The 19,032-nt window shown below is 35.0% G+C and overlaps 1 protein-coding gene across 7 annotated transcripts in view; it reads left to right on the forward strand.

Moving 5' to 3' along the window:
- The window catches only part of CDH12 (cadherin 12), a 972,572-nt gene that overhangs the window by 769,666 nt on the left and 183,874 nt on the right, over positions 1 to 19,032 (forward strand). For all 7 annotated transcript variants that reach the window (XM_072757170.1, XM_072757167.1, XM_072757172.1 and 4 more), the window contains one exon: positions 18,652 to 18,946. In XM_072757170.1, coding sequence (XP_072613271.1) covers positions 18,652 to 18,946 — 295 coding nt within the window. The remainder of the gene's footprint in view (positions 1 to 18,651; positions 18,947 to 19,032) is intronic.

Raw genomic sequence — 19,032 nt, forward strand, 5'->3', positions numbered from 1 at the left:
ATCAAACCTGAAGGGATAGTTCAGTGGGCTTGTATTCTGTACTGAAAAAAAAAAAAAAAGTCAATTTTTATTTGCTCTTAGACTCATGTTTTGAATCAAATAATATTAGATGCAATAGGAATGTTAGAGAAAACTGCCTCAAGTTTGCCTGTCAAATGCCCATGCTTCATTTTTAAGGCCAGGATAAAAGTATTTGACAAAAAAAGCATCTAGAGACTATTGAACAATGGTTTTCTCGTGCTGGAACAGTAAGTCTACATTAATTGATACTTGAAAAGGAAATGCTGAGCCTCAGCTAAGAAAGCATAATAAATAAAAGTTAGTTTGTTAAAAGAGAAAGAAAGAAATCAATAACTACTCCTATTGTCTTAATAAAGGAATGCCTGCAAGAGTCCTGCTGAAAACGGTAAAAGGGAGAAGCACTTCAAATGTTAGCACTGGGAATGGAAATGCAAGGCTGTTAAGACCCCTTTTGAGATTGCTTAAGTGTTTAATTTACTATATGTGATGCTTTAAAACAATACATTGGATGTGTGTAAAATATAGTGAATACAAGACTTCTCTTTTTTTTATATACGTCCTACTTTGAAGGAAGAAATCTTTTCTTCCCATGACTTCCCATGTGAGTATTATGTAGGGTAATGTACTAAAGGGTGAATTAACTTCTCGGGAGACCAACTGTGGTTCACCATGGATGTTCACTCTAATAACACAAAACAATAGATTGTCTGTATATGTTTATTTTTTTAAAGATTTTATTTATTTATCCACGAGAAACAGAAAGAGAGAGAGAGAGGAAGAGGCACAGGTAGAGGGATAAACAGGCTCCATGCGGGGAGCTTGAAGTGAGACTTGATCCTGGGGCCTCCAGGATTACAACCTGGGCCAAAGGCAGTGCTAAACCGCTGTGCCACCCGGGCTGCCCTATGTTTACTTTACTTTTTTTTTTTTTAAAGATTCATTTATTTGAGAGGAAGAGAGAGAGAGCACATGCCCAAGCAGTAGGGGGGAGAGAATATCAAGCAGACTCCCTGCCAAGTGCAGAGCCCAGTGTGGGGCTCCATCACAGGGCCCTGAGATCATGACCTGAACTGAAATCAAGAGTCGAGCACTTAACCACCTGAGCCATTTTTTTATTTTTATTTTTATTATTTATTTTACTGTAAGAGACTATTTACTCATTTTTATGAGGTCCCCCATTTTTTTATTTTTATTTTTATTATTTATTTTACTGTAAGAGACTATTTACTCATTCTTCTTACTAAGTAGGGCACTTGATGGGATGAGCACTGGGTGTTATACTATATGTTGGCAAATTGAATTTAAATTTAAAAAAAGAAAAAAAAATCTTAAAAAAAAATAAAGTGCTGGCCCTGGCAGTATTTTGAAAAGATGTAATACCCAAGAGATTTTACTCAGGCAATTCTAAATAAGTAGCCTGATTTTCCCGCTATGTTGGAGAAAAAAGCATGTTTTTGTATTTCAATGTGACTTGGTGTTACAATTACAACATCAAATCATTAGGTCTTATTTCAAGCAGGAAATGATTTGAGTTCTCTGTACTACATAAAATTGACTTGGAATATAATATGAAAGAGAAAATTCATGTTGGTGCTAATAGTACAAACTATTGTACACGATCTATGGAGGCGGAACTAGAATTGCATTGTCATTGGTGTATATGTGTGTATGTGTGTGTGTTATTTGAAAACTTAAACTTGCAGATTTCATAAAGAAAGAATGTTCTAGTTTTTTCCCCTTATTGACAGTAGTTGCTACATGACTAAATGTTATCATTACTTTTTTTTTTCTTTCCTGTGTATACAGGTAGTGCTTATTCTAATTAAATACACAGGGTTAGGGAGGAGGAAAAATAACTGTTATACAGGACAGTGATGAGAAAGTAAGAATAAAAAACAATTTTCACCCCAATATTGAAGTTCTTTTCTCCTTCACACATAGGTCTTGCATTATAACCTCAATCTATCTGACAGAGAGAGTTCAAAACAAGAATAGTCTATTTTGAAACTTACTTTTTATAGAATGTTTTCCTGCAAAGCAAACATGTCCACAGCCCTCAGATCACTTGTATCATGTAATAAATTCTAAAAATTTTATCCCCAAATTGAAAACATCATCGTGATGTGTGAATTCATTGTAGATTTTATAAGCATTCATATATAATCAAGTACACTACTTATTTATAACCTATTAGCTCAGGAATTTATATATTTACTTGGTTTACCTATTTGTAGTATGAAGAGAGATGACTAGGGGCACCTGGGTGGCTTAGTGGGTTAGAGGGGATAGAGCCCCACGTAGGGCTCCCTGCTCCGTGGGGACCCTGCTTCTGCCTCTACCCTTCCCCCTGCTTGCGCTCTCTTTCTCTCTTAAATAAATAAAACCTTAACAAACAAGAAATGATTATTAAATTATGTGTTATTTGACATTTTGATATCTACTGACAGAGTGACTTGTGTCCCTATAAAGACAAAAATTGTACTCAACGAGCCAACTATACACAACTATTTATTGTGTGGAGAAGTAGGGAGCTGAGAATCTTCTTTTTATATTCCAGTGACGTAATTCCAGTTATATCATGGCATTTCTAGCAATTTATCACATAGTTTCCCATGGAGAAATATCACTTTTCGCCTTATCTATCATTGTTTACTTCAAAACTGTATCATGTATAGTAGACTATTTACAGGCAAGATAAATTATATCGCCGCTTTAATTTTTCAGGTTTACTACTCTCGCTGGTGACATAGAAAATGAAAAGATTTAAAATCCATTTCAAGCATGTAACTATAATTTCATAAAATTTTATGTTCCACCATATATAACGTGTGATAAAAGATGTGAAGTACAGAAAATATTCACCAATACCGCCTCTTCATGACTGTGAGTTTGAAGCCCTTTTAACAGGGCTAAATGTTCAGGGGAAAGCTTCCCTTTTCTCTGTTGAAAAATTGATATTATAGTTTCCTGTGAAATTAAAAATAAAATAAAAGAGGAAGTGCATTATTTAGGCTAAGTTAGGACACCTGAGTTTGGTTTCCAGGCTCCCAACTTTGGAGCTGTATCACACAAGCCCCAGGCTCCTCATTCTCAATGCAAAGAAGGAAAGGATTATTAATGATGTCAAAGGAGATAATCCTCATAAAAATAACTAGTACATTTGTATAAATTATTCAGATAGAAAATATTAGTATAATTACTAATAATCAAATGATCCCATTTCATTTTATTTATATTGTTCTCCACACACATACCGCAGTCTGATCATAAAACTTCCGTCGACTACTTTTCACTCCATGTTATTTTCCCTGTATTGCTAATGGAGCTTGAAATTGATGGAGTCCTTTCTAATCCTGGCATCAATCTATATTCTCCGTCCCTGATGCTTTTTAGTGCTACTGACTTCTCCCTCCTATCAATGCTGTCACACGTTTACATATAAAATCTTGAAATGGAGTTGATGGAATTTATCTTATCGGAAACTATCAGAAAACTAAGGTTGTTTTTTTTTTTTAACTTTTAAATGTTTTGAAGTTTATAGATGCAAAACATTTTGATTTATTCAACATTATGAGGCAGCTTTCAGGAGCCAAGTTGCCAGAATGTTGCAGCAGATATTTCCACTGCACATGATGGAAAGAACTGTGCAGAGAGCTGGATAACCTGGTTTCTATTCTGATTTCTGTAATTAACTAGCTCTATGATATGGAGGAAATCACTTAGCCTTTCTGATTCGCAATTTCCTCCTTTGTGGAATGAAATAATTAAAACAACGTTCTCTAAGGTACTCTCCAGTTTCAAAGGCCTGATTTTATGCCATCAGAGAAGCCATGCATGAAGACCCTTTTTTTTTTCTTTTCTTTTCTTTTTAAAATCTTGTTTTTACCGACACAAAATATACAAACATTGTTTTTGGAATATCTGATCCCAAGTGTAATCTGGCTTAATTCTAGCCTATGATCAACACAATGGGCAGATAGCCAGAGTGGTCGGTCTCTTCAGTTAAGGATGTATGCAATGGTCTGGGCTGGCCAGTTCAAGAGTCATGGTAGAAATAGTTCTAGGACACAAAGGATATGGCTTACACCTTGGATAGACAGCTTTTTTTTTTTTTTGTATGTAAACTGATATATATCTGAGCTGACTATTCAAATGTCTTATTACTCTCTCTCCTCTGAATAGGGCCAATAAATTTCAAGCATCATTAGCAGCAAGTGTGTACTCAAAACCAACAAACGATATTCCAACTTCTCAGAGAAGGGTTCAAGATATAAGATGAGTGGAAACCTTGTTATATCTGCAAGCATTGATGGATCATAGAAGCAAAAGTACTCAACATTTTATAAGGCAATAAATGCAGCCTATTTTGAACTAAAATACAACATTATTTGTGGGCTTTTTTTTTATGTGAGAGGAATCAAAACTCGGGATTAAAAAAAATTGTGCTCAGCCCAAAGTGTTTCCTCCCAAAAAAGGTAGAGGATTTGGCTTAGCCAGCAGTTGAATTGTGGTATCATAAAGGTTCAAGCAGAGAATTTCAAAAGCATTGTGTGGATTGCTACGAGTTTCCCAGTGTGTTCCTGTGATTCTGAATTGGGGAAGAGAATTGGGAAGGTACCGCGAACCATGGCCCTGCTTCATTCCTTCTATATTCTACACAATGAGTAGCTGCTAAGCTTTCATTTAAGAAATTCTTTGTTTAGAATAAATCCTTAGAATGCATGGCTTGGAGAATACTGGTATGGAATGCAATACAATGCATGAGTCTATGCATTTGATTAAAGTTTAACTAACTGTCATTATTTGAATGGCAGGAACAGAGACCTTTCCCACAAAGTAAGTGTCTATAGAGAATGAGACCACACGTGTCATTTGACTTCTCACAAGGGTTGACTTGATGAAAGCTCTGCCCTCAATTCTGAGCTCAGCATAAAAAGATCAATGGCTCAGATTCCCCTTATTCCAAAGTTAAGATTGACAGATATTTCATTTTGACCTAATACAAAACAGAGTTGTCTCAAATTGCATAAGGGATGAAGAGGTAGCAATAGTAAATCTGCTGTACTTTGGTGGTTTGTTGTTGTTGTTGTTTATTTGTTTGGTTTTTGATGACCTTAGATATAGAGGAACAGATTCTACCTATGTTGATCTTTGAGGCCTTACTGATGGATTTGTCCGCAAATCTGTGGCACTTGAATAAATTATTATTCAATAAATGCTTATTTCATGGAAAAAGAAAGTGGGTGGTTTTATTTTGGGTTTTCTTTTTGTTGTTTTTTTTTTTTTTTTTTTTTGGACTGGAAAAAGCAAGTTAAGAGTAGGAGATTTATGAGTTCATTCTATGAAGAAAAGTCCAATTTCAGGAATTGATATGATGTTGTCAGAAAGACTGCCTCTCTCCATCTCTTATTTCTCTCAATCTCCTTTTGTATTTAGACTTAATTTCCTCCTATTTTCAAGGCATCCACATTATGTTGTCCAGGGTGCAGGGTGAGGTGAGTAGTAGTCAGCTACTTCTTTGACTGGAAAGGCAGATGCTAACATTGGCCAAACCTGCAATCTATGTCCATAGTATAGTCAAAGGGACAAATATTACTAGATTCACAGGATGTGTTTGTATGGGATCATTCATACAAAGGAAGGAGCAGATGTATTTACTAGAAATAGTAGAGTAGGTATACAGGCAGGGAAAAATTAAATAGGCAAATAAACAATGTGTCAGAAAATTGAGGCACTGTGATGTAATGATTAAAAGAAATATATAGTTGGTCATTCAGATGATGAAATGTGTTTCTCAGATATAGTTGGTCTTCATCCACAGTTCCTGAAAATGCTTGAGAGCCATAAAAATGATGTGAGTGTCTTGTTATTAATTAAGGTGACTTCTGGATCCCACCAAAGGGCAAGGGCTGGTTGTAAGGAGGACCAACCATTTGATTAGAGGGTTGGAACTTTCAGACCTACACTCTGACCTCAAGGAAAGGGAGAGGGGCTGGAGGCTGGACTAGTCAATGCCCAATGACTGAGTCAATCATGACTATGCCATCAATGATGGCTCCTTAAAAACCCAAAAGACTGAGTTGATGAACATATGGACACTGGGGAGAATGGCATGCTGGAGAGAGCATGTCAGCCATACCCCCTCTACGTATCTCTCCATCTGGCTCTTGATTCATATCCTTTATCATGTTGCATAGTAAACTGGTAAACATAAGTAAATGTTTCCCTGAGTTGTCAGAGCAAATTAAAATAACCTAAAGAGTAGGCTGTGGGAACCTCCAGTCTGTAGCTGATCAATCAGAAGCACAGATGTAGGAACAGCCTGGAGCTTGCAATGGGAAGTCTGAAATGAGGGTGTGGGGAGGTAGTCTGGTAGGACTGAGACCTTAATCTGTGGAATCTGATGCTATCCCTGGGCGGATAGTGTCAGAATGGAGTCGAATTCTTAGACATCTTGTTGCTGTTTGAGAACTGCTTGGTCTTGCATGTGAGGGAACACTACTCCATGCATTGGATTCAGGAACCCTAAAAGAGTTGGTGTCAGTACAGGCACATAACCAAGAAATCAAAATTTCTCTTTAATCAAAAGTCATGCTTTTTTTAAAATGAAGTAACAGTAATATTAGATTTCTCTAATTATACATACTAGTTTTCCATCATTGTAAAACAAATTCCCACAGATGGGGCACCTTAAGACTCACAGGTCTGCAGGTAGAAATTCAGCACAGAATAATGGGAGTCTGTGCCCAAGGCCTCACAAGATTGAAACCAAGGTGTCAGTTGGATGTCAAGCTCTTTCTTGAGGGGGAGAAAATCAGCTTTCAAGCTCATTAGACTGTTGGCAGAATTTATTTCCTTGCTATAGACCTCAGGTGCTCTTGATACCACTAGTGGTGATGTGGGACAGCCCTCAGCTCCTAAAAGTTGGCTCTCTGTATCAGCAATTTAAATTGAATCGGGACATGAGTGCTTGTTTTCTTCTAAGCCAGCTGGAGCTTGTGTCTCTAACTTCCTCTTTCTATCCCTGTGGGGGGAAAAATCTCTTAAGCTTTTAAAGGGTCATATGATTAGAGACATAATCACCCACCCAACATGATACAACCATAAGAATTAAATCCATGTGATTTTCTGTTTTGTTTCTTAAATTCCACATATGAGTGAGATCATATGATAAGCTGATAAATGTCTTTCTCTGATTGACTTATTTACTTATAGGGGAAGAGAGGAAAAAATAGAGAGATGAAATCAAAGAGGGAGACAAACAATAGAAGACTCTTAGTCATAGGAAACAAACTATGATGAGGGGGTTTCTGAGGGGGCATGGGGGAGGGGGTAACTGGGTGATGGGCATTAAGGAGTGCACATCATGTATGAGTGCTGGGTATTATATAAGACTGATGAATCACTGACCTCTACCTCTGAAAGCAATAATATATGCTAATTAATTGAATTTAAATAAAAAATGTGCATAAAACAACAACAACAAAAATAGTTAAATCTGTAGTCTTCACAGTCCTGGGGATTATTCCCAGAATGTACACTAACAGGAGAGAAACTTTGGACAATATGGTGGAGTCCAGCCAATCACACCATATTTTGGAGTTCAGCCATAATTGAGAATTACGGCTTGATTTGGATTCAATTTTGTATTGAATATGCACAAGTTTATGATCTAAAATAATACAATGAAGTATGATTGTATTCTGCTTAGTCTCAGAAATTCTCTATATACCCTATCTTAATCAGCAGCCAAAGATGTATATAAAGAGGAAAAAAGTTAAAAGTAGTGAAAGAGATCAGTAAACAAACTTTTTCTTTTTTTAGATTTTGGGAATAATGCAACTCTGCAATCTATAATATTCATGTAAGGTTTAGGAAGATTGCTACACACACATACACACAATTCTATGGATTCCATGAATTATAAGGAAAATTTAATAACAAAGCAATTCAGTTTCTTCTGAAAAGCAATTAAACTTTGAGAGATTTATTCATTATTTAAGGTCTCAATGTCAAATTAAGCATCTGCTTTTATAATCCTGAATTCATTAAAAAAAAAAACTTGACCTTTAAAAATGCAATAGGTTGAAATCGATTTATTTCACTCAGGCATTCGATAATATATATTTGCTAAAAGCAGTCAAAATTGAGGTTCCAGCGTCTATGAGAGTTGTTTGAATTTTTCTTTTTTTTTTAAATTTTTTATTCCTTACTTTTTTTCCTTTTAAAGTCAAAGTCAAAGCGAAACTATTATCTCTTTGGAAGTTTCCTGGGAATCCTGTTGCCCCTACTGGAAAACAAGTGAACCCAGAGAATGAGTCCTTCCTTAACGTGATTATAATGAGAGATTTTAGAAAAACATCTTGGTTAACCTGTATTTAGAAACAAGATGCAATTTATTGCGTTTCTTATATTGAATAGATACTATTTTTGTTTCTCATTAGCACATTGCAATTTAGCATTTTCATACTATTGGACAAAAATGAATACTTAATGTATAAATTATCATGCAAATAAGATAATATTTATGACACTGTTACAGGATATACGACTGAGAGATATGAATTCTTAACAGTAAAATTGACATGAAACAGCTTGACTCACAATACAAAGACAGCAACCTGGTTAAGTACGTGGATTTATTTTTTCTGCATTTGTGATATTATACTTTCAAAATCCATTTAAAGTAGTAATTTTAAAGTGAGGAAAGGAAATAAAAGACTTCAGTGAGGTCGCTTTGTGCTTTCACACATAAAGCAATCCCCACAGTAATGCAGGCTGCAGAAAATGGGTCACCTTCAAACCACCTTTGAAATAAGCAGATAATATAATTTTCAGATTGCGTTCTTAAGAGCATTGTTTTATAGAATGCATATCTATTTGGTCTTTTATGCATTTTGCAAAAATGTGCATGTGTGAGCACAAGAAAGCACATACTAATATTCTGCTTTCCCCTCCCATTTTTCTCTGTCAAATACATATATGCACACGTCTAAATATTCTCATACAAGTGCACGTAGCTGAGTATTTGATTATTAGTTCATTGTGAGAAGGCACACATGTGCTAAAATCTATTTCTCTACTGAAATGAAGTTTTCCATTGTGTTTTTAATCTAATGGATTTCTATATGCTTCGAAGCAAATTATGGTATAAGATGCAGAAGCTTTGAAAAAATATTTTTCATGGAAGTATTTTGTTGACATAATAGTAAATTATATTTTCTTTAACACAAATTTTGTTCACTTTTTTCTCATTGACCATTAATTGTTCCAAATTGACATTTAGTATATTATTGAGATGATTCCTAACTATAGATATGATATATATTTGTATTTTCAATGAAAACACATTGAATTGTTGACATTTAGTATATTATTGAGATGATTCCTAACTATAGATATGATATATATTTGTATTTTCAATGAAAACACATTGAATTGTTGACATTTAGTATATTATTGAGATGATTCCTAACTATAGATATGATATATATTTGTATTTTCAATGAAAACACAAATATAACATGCTTTTTAATTATAAGATATTTATGCTTATGAAAAACTTCTATAAGACAAGTGTGATTTGAGAGACATTAAGCTGTAAAAAGACAGTGTTTGGGTTTTTTAAAAAGATTTATTATTTATTACTATTTAAAGATTATTTGAGAGAGTGAGAGAAAGAGAGAGCAAGGGGAGGAGCAGAGGGAGAGGGAGAGAGAATCTTTTTTTTTTTTTTTTACTTTTTTTTGGGGGGGGAGAGAATCTTAAGCAGACTCCCTGCTGAACACAGAGCCCAATGTGGGGCTCGAACTCATGACCCTGAGATTGTGACCTGCGCCAACATCAAAAGCGGTGCTTTATTGACTGAGCCCCCCAAGTGCCTAAAGACACAGTGTTCTGAATATCTTTTTTGCTATGATCCAGATTGTTGCACACTGGACTCCTGTCTCCTTGAGAGCAAGTACTGCTAGGCTCTCTCTTCTAGTGCCTGGTGCAATCACTAACGGGCAGTCCAAAGTGTCCATTAAGTCCATTAAGTCATTAACGTGTCCATAAAGTACAACCTGGTTTTGCTCACCAAACCGATGTGTATTACGAAACTAGTATTTGGGTAGTTTGTATCTGTGACTAATCTGATCCTCTGACCAAAAATTTAATGTTTGTTTCTTTGTCTTTTCCTCTTAAGGGAGACCCAGTTTTAAAAGTTAAGGGAGAAAATGACATTATATGGTTCAAATTCAAAAAGAACTGACTTAGTTGAAGGCCTAGTCTCACAGATGCATGGAGTTAGGCTACCTGACTTGAGTATTCGCTTTGTGTCTTTCTATTTGTGTCTTGAGCTAAGTCAGCGTCTCTGTGCCTCAATTTATGCATCTGCAAAATGAGGGGGATAATGGTAGGGTTGTCCTTATAGGGTTGTTCTGAGGATTAAGGTGGCTTTAGACATATAAAACCATTAGAAAATTGCCTGAAAAAAGTAGAAGCTCGATGGTGTTTTCTATCATTTTTTTGGATCCAATTAGTTTTCTTGTATCTATGAATACAAATTCATGTAAATGGAAACAAATATTGCTATACTGGGCTCATTTGGATGTAAATGGAGAGACAGGAAGGGAAATAGACATCATGAAGTTTGATTCTCTACAGTATCCTCCAAATTTTATGATATAAATATTAGAATCCACATTTTATATATGAGGATTCTGACATCCAAAGAAATTTACTAACTTATATAGTAACATCCAGGTAAGAAGTAATGAGTTTGGGATTCTAAACCCAAATGGTTCATGTTCATGATCATGGATTTCACATCGTTCTATGTTTTATAATAGAGGTAACGTTTGGGTCTGTCTGATATATTAGAGTTATTAAATGCATATACAAAGAAGTTAGGATAGATTATGTAGCTTTGGAAAACTAAATTTTACATTTTGAACTATTAGAATTTCATTACAAAGAGTCCATTTATCCTATTTATCAGGCTAACATATCACTGATTAGTTTGAGAACTAAATAAAGCTTCCAAGATGTGTAACATAGTGCCAGGTATTCAGTAAGGGCTAATAGCAAGAGCAATAACTCGGAGCAATAGTAACAAGTAACAATAAATCAGTGAATGGTATCTACCTATAATAACGTATAATTATTACTTAAATCTCATCTTAAAATTTATTTTAAACCTAGGATAAATCATGCAAGTCTACCAGGTATTCTGAAAAACAACCACATTTGAAATCCTACATAAATTCACTTCCATTTCAAATAGAGATTCCATTACTGAAAATTTGATAAGAATAGTTTATTGTCAGGGGATGTTTCGTTACCCAAAACCTGGCTTTATGAGAAATGTTTTACAGGATTGGAAACGTAGGGAAGAAATTATTTTAACCTTCTCCCATATTTTTTCTCCCAATTCCAGGCACCACGCCAATGACCCCTCCAACTTCTCCAGAAGTACCTATTAATATGTTGTGACACTCTCAAATGATATAATGTGATCTGGGTGAGCTAAAGTTGTAAAATATGACAATCTAAAGGAAGAGTTAGGATCCCCCTCATATGTAGCCACACATGCAATATTCAAGGAGAAAAAGAAAAATGAAAGTGAACATCGGGTGAAAAGTATATTTTTTCTCTCTAACAGGATGTATAATATATCCTAGCACATCAGATTTTGTTGCTCCCCAGCATTGCAAACAGTCTTTGTTCTTCGCTCTGCCTTGGCATACCTCTGGGGAGGTGTGGGCCTTTTTGAATGGATTTCTACTTCCTTAAATAGAAGGTGAAATACTTCCAGATGATAAATAGCTTTGGGTCTGTAACCCAGGCAGGGGAGTTCTCAACTCACTTTGGGCTGTTAAAGAGAATTCCCAGCCTTGTAAAGTGGTTCCCTCCTGCTCAAATGGCAACAATCAAGCTAGGAAGAACAAATGAGTCCCCGCAGGGAGGAGAATGGAGTAGAATGTCAAATATTCTTGGACCTTCAGTGGCTTCAGACAGAAATTTTGCATTATAACATTACCCAGGCAGAGTTACAGATCATCTTTTGGGTCTTGTCTTCTTTTGTCAATAAGCAACGCACTGAACATAATCGAATGGCTTTGTAAGCCAATAAATACAGTGGCCACTGTGATGTTTCTGAGGACAGGATAAGCCTGAATAGAAAATCAAGCAACCACAAAAAAAAAAAAAAAAAAAAAAAAGGATCCCTGGGTGGCGCAGCGGTTTGGCGCCTGCCTTTGGCCCAGGGCGCGATCCTGGAGACCTGGGATCGAATCCCACGTCGGGCTCCCGGTGCATGGAGCCTGCTTCTCCCTCTGCCTGTGTCTCTGCCTCTCTCTCTCTCTCTCTCTGTGACTATCATAAATAAATAAAAAAAATAAAAAAATAAAAAATTAAAAAAAAAAAGAAAGAAAAAGAAATACAGATTATTTTATAAGTATTCCAAGGAGAAGAGGGCAAAAGTATTCTGTTTTCTACGTAATAAAATTGTTTCAGCCAAAGAAAACTGCATAAAATTTTCTCATACTAGTTTTGGCTACTTTATCTGACGGATCCTGTATGTAAATGAAAGAGTCATACTATTCCTTCCAATCACATGCACTGACTGTTGAACCATAAAATTAAGCCCGTGTATGGGCTCTGTAATCATTCGAAAACTGATAATGAGTCTGACAACCTACATGCCACTATTGCACCAAAATTAACTGAGGCATATCCTCTACAAGGAACCTTTCCCTTGCGTTGAATGTGTTCATGGTGAGGACCAGCAGAAGATGCCAAGATGCCATCCCTCACCTTTCGAGGATCTCTGTATTAAGTAGGGCCTACTTCTATGCTCAGACATATTTTGAGACTAAAAATATATTCTAAGCCAGAAAGGTAAAGACATATCAGGAACTTTCATATTCCAGCAAATTCAGAATGGAGACTAGATCCCTGAAAACATCATGATAAGTAGATAAGTAATTATTAAAATGCATGAACCTTCTAAACTTACAGAAATTAAAGACATAGAATCCAACTGCAGTATTTGAAAGTTGCTTTGATCTGTGCTCAAGATATAGAGAAAGAATTAAAAAAGATATTTGAAGAGACCAGTGGTAAAAATTGAATAGGGGCTGATTATTAGGTGATGATAGGTATTTTAAATAATTTTCTTAGATTAGATAGTGACATTATAATTTCATAGGAAATGGGCTTCATTTGCATGAAGTTGGTGCTCCAGTATCAAGTAGTTAATTATGATGTGCTTGGAACATTAAAAAGTCTATAAAAATAAAGCAAAATACTCAGAACGTTGATAATTGCTTACTCTAAGTAGCGAGAATATAGATTTTTTATTGCATGATTCTTTGAGTGTTTTACTTGGTTTGAAGTTTGATTTAAAATATTCTTGGTGAAGGAAGATGGTGTTGGGCCCACACATGTTCATTCTTCTGCTGAGACCATCAGGAAACAAAAATATGAGTCCATAATCTTGATGAGAATGATGTGGAGGGCAGGTTTTAAAATAGCGTGTGATGTACCGTGGTACCTTACGGGCACGATTAGTGATTTGCAAATCCATATATACACCAGATCCACACAAATCTTGGTTTTCAGAAAGAAGCTACCTTTTCAAAATCAGACGCTTCTCCTTCCAATATTAATCATATGCTCCCCATGCCTAGTAACCACCCCCTATCCTGGCAAATAGCAAATGAAAATAAAATCACTGCTGGACATAGTAATATAAAAAAGCATTTTCTAGTTTGTGTGTATATTCAACCCAGAAAAAAATAAAAATAAATCTTTTATTTTGTGCCACAGTTTCTAAAATATAATCAAAGAGGTGCTAGTAAACCCTTAACTTTAGATTAGCTTTCTCCAAACTTTTAAACACTGGGATTCAGGTTTGCTTACGCTCTGAAGCTGGTCTTCTGTATCTTTTTAAAGCCTCTCTTGGCATCTCATTTTCATGCTCCATCTAAGATGACTTGGGAAACATCAGAAAATAGCAACACCACTTCCACAAAACAACTGCTTGGACAGTGCAAATTTCGATGTCCATCATTTATGGAACTGTGGTCCTGGGAGAGATTTTACATGTCAATACTAAAGATAATATTATTGGAGTTGGCTGCTACAGTCAATACAGTGAGCACCTACTCAGAAATAGTTTTTTAAAAAAATAATCGGAATAAGAGACATTTCTTGCTGTTACTTTTGAATTGTTATAAGGGAAAATGATTCTATCTTTGTGGAATCATTAGCTTTGGGGAATGTGTAGCTTAAAGCCCTGTGTAAAGTGACATCATGTGATTTGTCATAGTTAACACAGTCCAAAGATAAGGCAAGGCAGGAAAAGTCCTTCTGAAACCCTCCCTCCTTCTTTATGCAAACTACACTAAGAAATAGCTTCACAGTGTTAGCTCCGCCTGAATTCCATTGCCGAAAGATTTAAGAAATGAATTTCATTCTAGAGATCAATTCCCGAAATCACTGAAGTTTCCAATTTTCTTTGACACATAAAAATTAGTTTTTTTTTTTTTTTCAGTTTTGATAATTACTCCTTTAGGGAACTGAACAGGAGAACACACACACACACATTCATCATATTGTTTATGAAAGGATAAGCAAGGGCCATTAAATCATTAGAACTTCCATGAGTGAAATAATACACACATTAAAAAATAATTTTGGAAAGGGGCACCTGGCTGGCTCAGTTGGTTAGAGCATGTGACTGTCACTTTTGAGGTTGTGAGTCTGAGGGTAGAGGTTACTTAAAAAAAAAATTTTTTTTTTTAAGAATTTCAAGTGATACTAAAAAAAGATCATGGTATTTCATTATGGAAAGTGTTGATCTTTTAATATCATGTTATATCTATATATAGTCAGAGTATTATAAAAATATAAAAGAATATATAAAGTATATATATTTTCATATGTATACTCTTGCAGTTATATATATATTTGTTATTATAGCAATTATATATAAATGCTGAATATAACTGAAAGTGTACAGAAATGATAGAAGTTTTCTACAATTCCCACGTCAGGCTGTCCCTTACTTAATATTAGAACTGAATTTGGAAAAAATATATATATTTAAGTTAATCATTCATGGGCCAGTTCAGTCAACATTGGATAATTTTAAATATTGCCTGTCAATGCAGGATATTGCAGGTGGTCTCCTATGAGGTATTGTCATGTAATGAACTGCTTTAAAAATTCTAATCCTCTCAAGAGTTTTACATCAATCAGCTTCATTTTTAGTTCAAAATTTTCACGTATTTTCACACATTTCTTCTGAAGCTTTAATCTCTACAAAACTCGGCTTTAAATTAGACAGAAAAGGTAGAAGAATAAGGAGGAACAGCAACTGAATTTAATTTCGATCTTGGATAGAGTCAAAAACACATTTGCTTTTCTATTCTTATGTCAGTTCAAAAAGAAAACAGTTCTGATTTTAGCTAAATGAGAATTTTTTTGTAACTCTACTTGGATCACATTGTAAAAACCTTCTCAGAATTTTCACTCATTTCCCACAATATTACCACATATTCTTTTGAGCCATTGGCAAAATGGATGCAGTTTATAAAGTGTTTGCTTTTGCATTGAGCTTTTGCCTGTCTCATATCTTTAGATAAATTTAAAAGCAAAAGCAATACTCACTGTGTTGAATATCTTTAATAGTATGGGTGAAATATGTTAATTTAATATTCCTAAGTCCAAATACATTTATCTACAGCTTGATTTTACACTTGAATCTCCCTGTGCTTCATAAGAGTTTGTAAAAATAAAATAGGGGGAAGATTCTTCCTCCCATCATTGATAGCAATTTTTCTTAGACTTGAGTAAAATATGCAGAAATTTTAAAGGAAAATCAAAATCATGTGCCCTCTTTTGTTTTCTTATTCTCTTAATTATAATACTTACTTAGGCATCAATTCTTTGTTATGCTCTGATGCAAATATCCTTGCAGAGCAAGTTTTGAAGTAAATACAAATTCACAAAGTGAATGCATTCATTTTATAACATTAATTTGAAGGCTGATGTGATTTTACTGAACTCAAACCAGAATGTTGAGTTTAAGGACAAAGAGGTAGTCACTGTTGAGTTTGTTTTTTTGTGTTTTAATTTTGCTAATACTAATACACAGAAAGACTATCTGCAAAAGGATATTTATATAATTTAAAATATTTCAAAGCCTTTTTGGTGTGGATGGAAACATTAAAAAAAAAAAAAAAAGAACTCATTCTTACCACCAATTTTTCAAGAATGCTGTGCTTGTATGCGAATTTGGAAGCATAGCCCAAATGACTATGGACACTAAAAGCTTAACATTTTTAATTTGGCTGATCTGTTGACTGGAAGGAGGTTTTATATATTCTATTTTTTTTAAAGATTTTATTTATTTATTCATGAGAGACACAGACAGAGAGAGGCAGAGACACAGGCAGAGGGAGAAGCAGGCTCCATGCAGGGAGCCTGATGCGGATCACGCCCTGGGCCAAAGCCAAACGTTCAACTGCTGAGCCACCCAGGCATCCCTTGAAGGAGGTTTTAAATGTAAAAATGCAGACACTGAAATCAGATGGCCTGACCCAAATAAGTAAGAAAAGATTAAAACATTTTAGATCAGAATCAGAATAAAAAATAGTATTTATAAGAATACATATGTTATATAATTTAAATGCTGTGTATGTTATTATTTGTAAAATATATGAATATGCATATTCTTGGAGAATTATAAATAACGTAATATTTATAATATATATATGTATACACACATTATGGGATACTTTATGGATTTAGACGACTATGTTCATCTTCTATTACTTCTTGGACTCTAGTTTGAAAAACATTGACCTACAGTATCATACTAATTATTTACCTTCTTTTTTTAATGATTTTATTTATTTATTCATGACAGAAAGAGACAGAGGCAGAGATACACACAGAGGGAGAAGCAGGTTCCACTCAGAGCCTGATGTGGGATTCAATCCCGAGACTCTGGGATCACACCCTGAGCCAAAGGCAGGGTTTGTCAGGCTCAGTTGGCTGACAGACATCCCAATAATTTATCTTCTGTTTGGCCCTTTCCCCCACATTAATTATGTATATCTTATTACATGCTATGATATAGTGAATAATAAATGTGTTGAAGAAATTAGCAGAAGCTCAAAACTTTTCTATATTAGGAGATTTGAAATATATAGAATGAATTAGAGCAAGACGTTTGTCTGTGAATTTGAAAGGATAATCAGTGCTTCAATCCAACATTTGGCTGAGCAATATTGAATAACTCATTGGAAGTCAGTATGTTAAAATGAGACACTCTACTACACATATCTGAAACCATCTGGCATGCCAAAACTCTCCTCTCCTTTCAAACGAAAAGGTTCAATGTTTTCTGAGTTCTTTTACCTTCTCTCTCAACTGCATTTAGGGCATTGATTTTTTTTTTTTTTTTCAGGATATTCAGCAGGATTTCTGATTTGGTATTGATGAGCCCATTTATGTTTATTACAACAATTACTTAAAATGAAATAAGTACACTTAAGATTAATGCGTTTCATTTTGTGAAAATTGTATTCCCCAAAAATGTGGAAAAGAAGTAAATACAGATGTTCAATTTACGTATGTTCATGTATTCGAGGGCTGTCCTCAGACAGTCTCTGGAATCCATTGAGAAATAAGATGGGTTGATAGAAAGATGAATGGAAGGGGAGACATGTGATCTATATATGTGATGAGTCAAATACAGTTGATCCTTGAACAGCCTGGGTTTAAACTTCATTGAGGTTAAATCTCACATGCCTTTTTCCATAAATACATAAACTTATGTTATCAATAAATATAGTACAATTACTATAATGTATTTTCTTTTCCTTATGCTTTCTTAATAACATTTTCTATAGCTGACTTTATTGTAAGAATACAGTATATAAGAGGTGCATGGGTCACTCCGTTGGTTGAGTGTACAACTCTTGGTTTTGGCTCAGGCCATGAGCTCAGGCTCATGGGATTGAGCCCCGAGACGGGTTCTACAGTCAGCGAGGAGTCAGCTTGGGATTCTTCTCTCTCCTCCCCTCCTACCCTTCCCCTAGCTCATACTCCCTTTCTTTCTCTCTCTCTCTTTAAGATAAATAGATACATAAAATCTTAAAAAAAAGAGAATATGACATATAATATATATAACATATAAAATATGTGTTAATTGACTTACTAAACAGTTATTTTTGATAAGGCATCCAGTCAACAATAGGCTTTTTGTAGTTAAGTTTTGTTGGAGTTAAAAGTTAAACACAATTTTCAATTGCACAGGGGTTGAAAACCCTAACCCCTGCCTTGTTCAAGCACCAACTGTAGAGTAAAAGGTAAATGGTGTAATCTCCGGGATATATATATATATAAATGTTTACCACATATTTTTTCTACTTTTTTGTGTGTCTTTAAAATGTTTATATTCGAAGATTTAGTAAAAAAAAAAATGAGGAAGACAAAAAAAATAATAAAAAAAGAACCATAAGATTTTTCTTTGACTTTTCTGATAAAAATTTACAGTGCAAGCACCTTTACTCTGGGACCATCCCTTTAATAGCGTTCTCTGTCTCTCTTTCTCTTTCTCTCTCCCCATAAAAGCTCCATTCTGACTTAGATAAAGGAGAGGGCACTGTTAAATACACCCTCTCAGGAGATGGCGCTGGTACCGTTTTTACCATCGATGAAACCACAGGGGACATTCATGCAATAAGGAGCCTGGACAGAGAAGAAAAACCTTTCTACACACTGCGTGCTCAGGCTGTGGACATAGAAACCAGGAAGCCCCTGGAGCCTGAATCGGAATTCATCATCAAAGTACAGGATATTAATGACAACGAGCCAAAGTTTTTGGATGGACCCTATGTTGCTAGCGTCCCAGAAATGTCTCCTGTGGGTGAGTAGGCAAGTCAAAGTGTTGTCAGATGCTCTGAGGCCTCTTCAACATTTATTTTTTGCACGTTGATGTAAACGTCTTATTTG

This window comes from Vulpes vulpes, chromosome 4 (assembly GCF_048418805.1).
Source record: "Vulpes vulpes isolate BD-2025 chromosome 4, VulVul3, whole genome shotgun sequence".
Classification (NCBI taxonomy): domain Eukaryota; kingdom Metazoa; phylum Chordata; class Mammalia; order Carnivora; family Canidae; genus Vulpes; species Vulpes vulpes.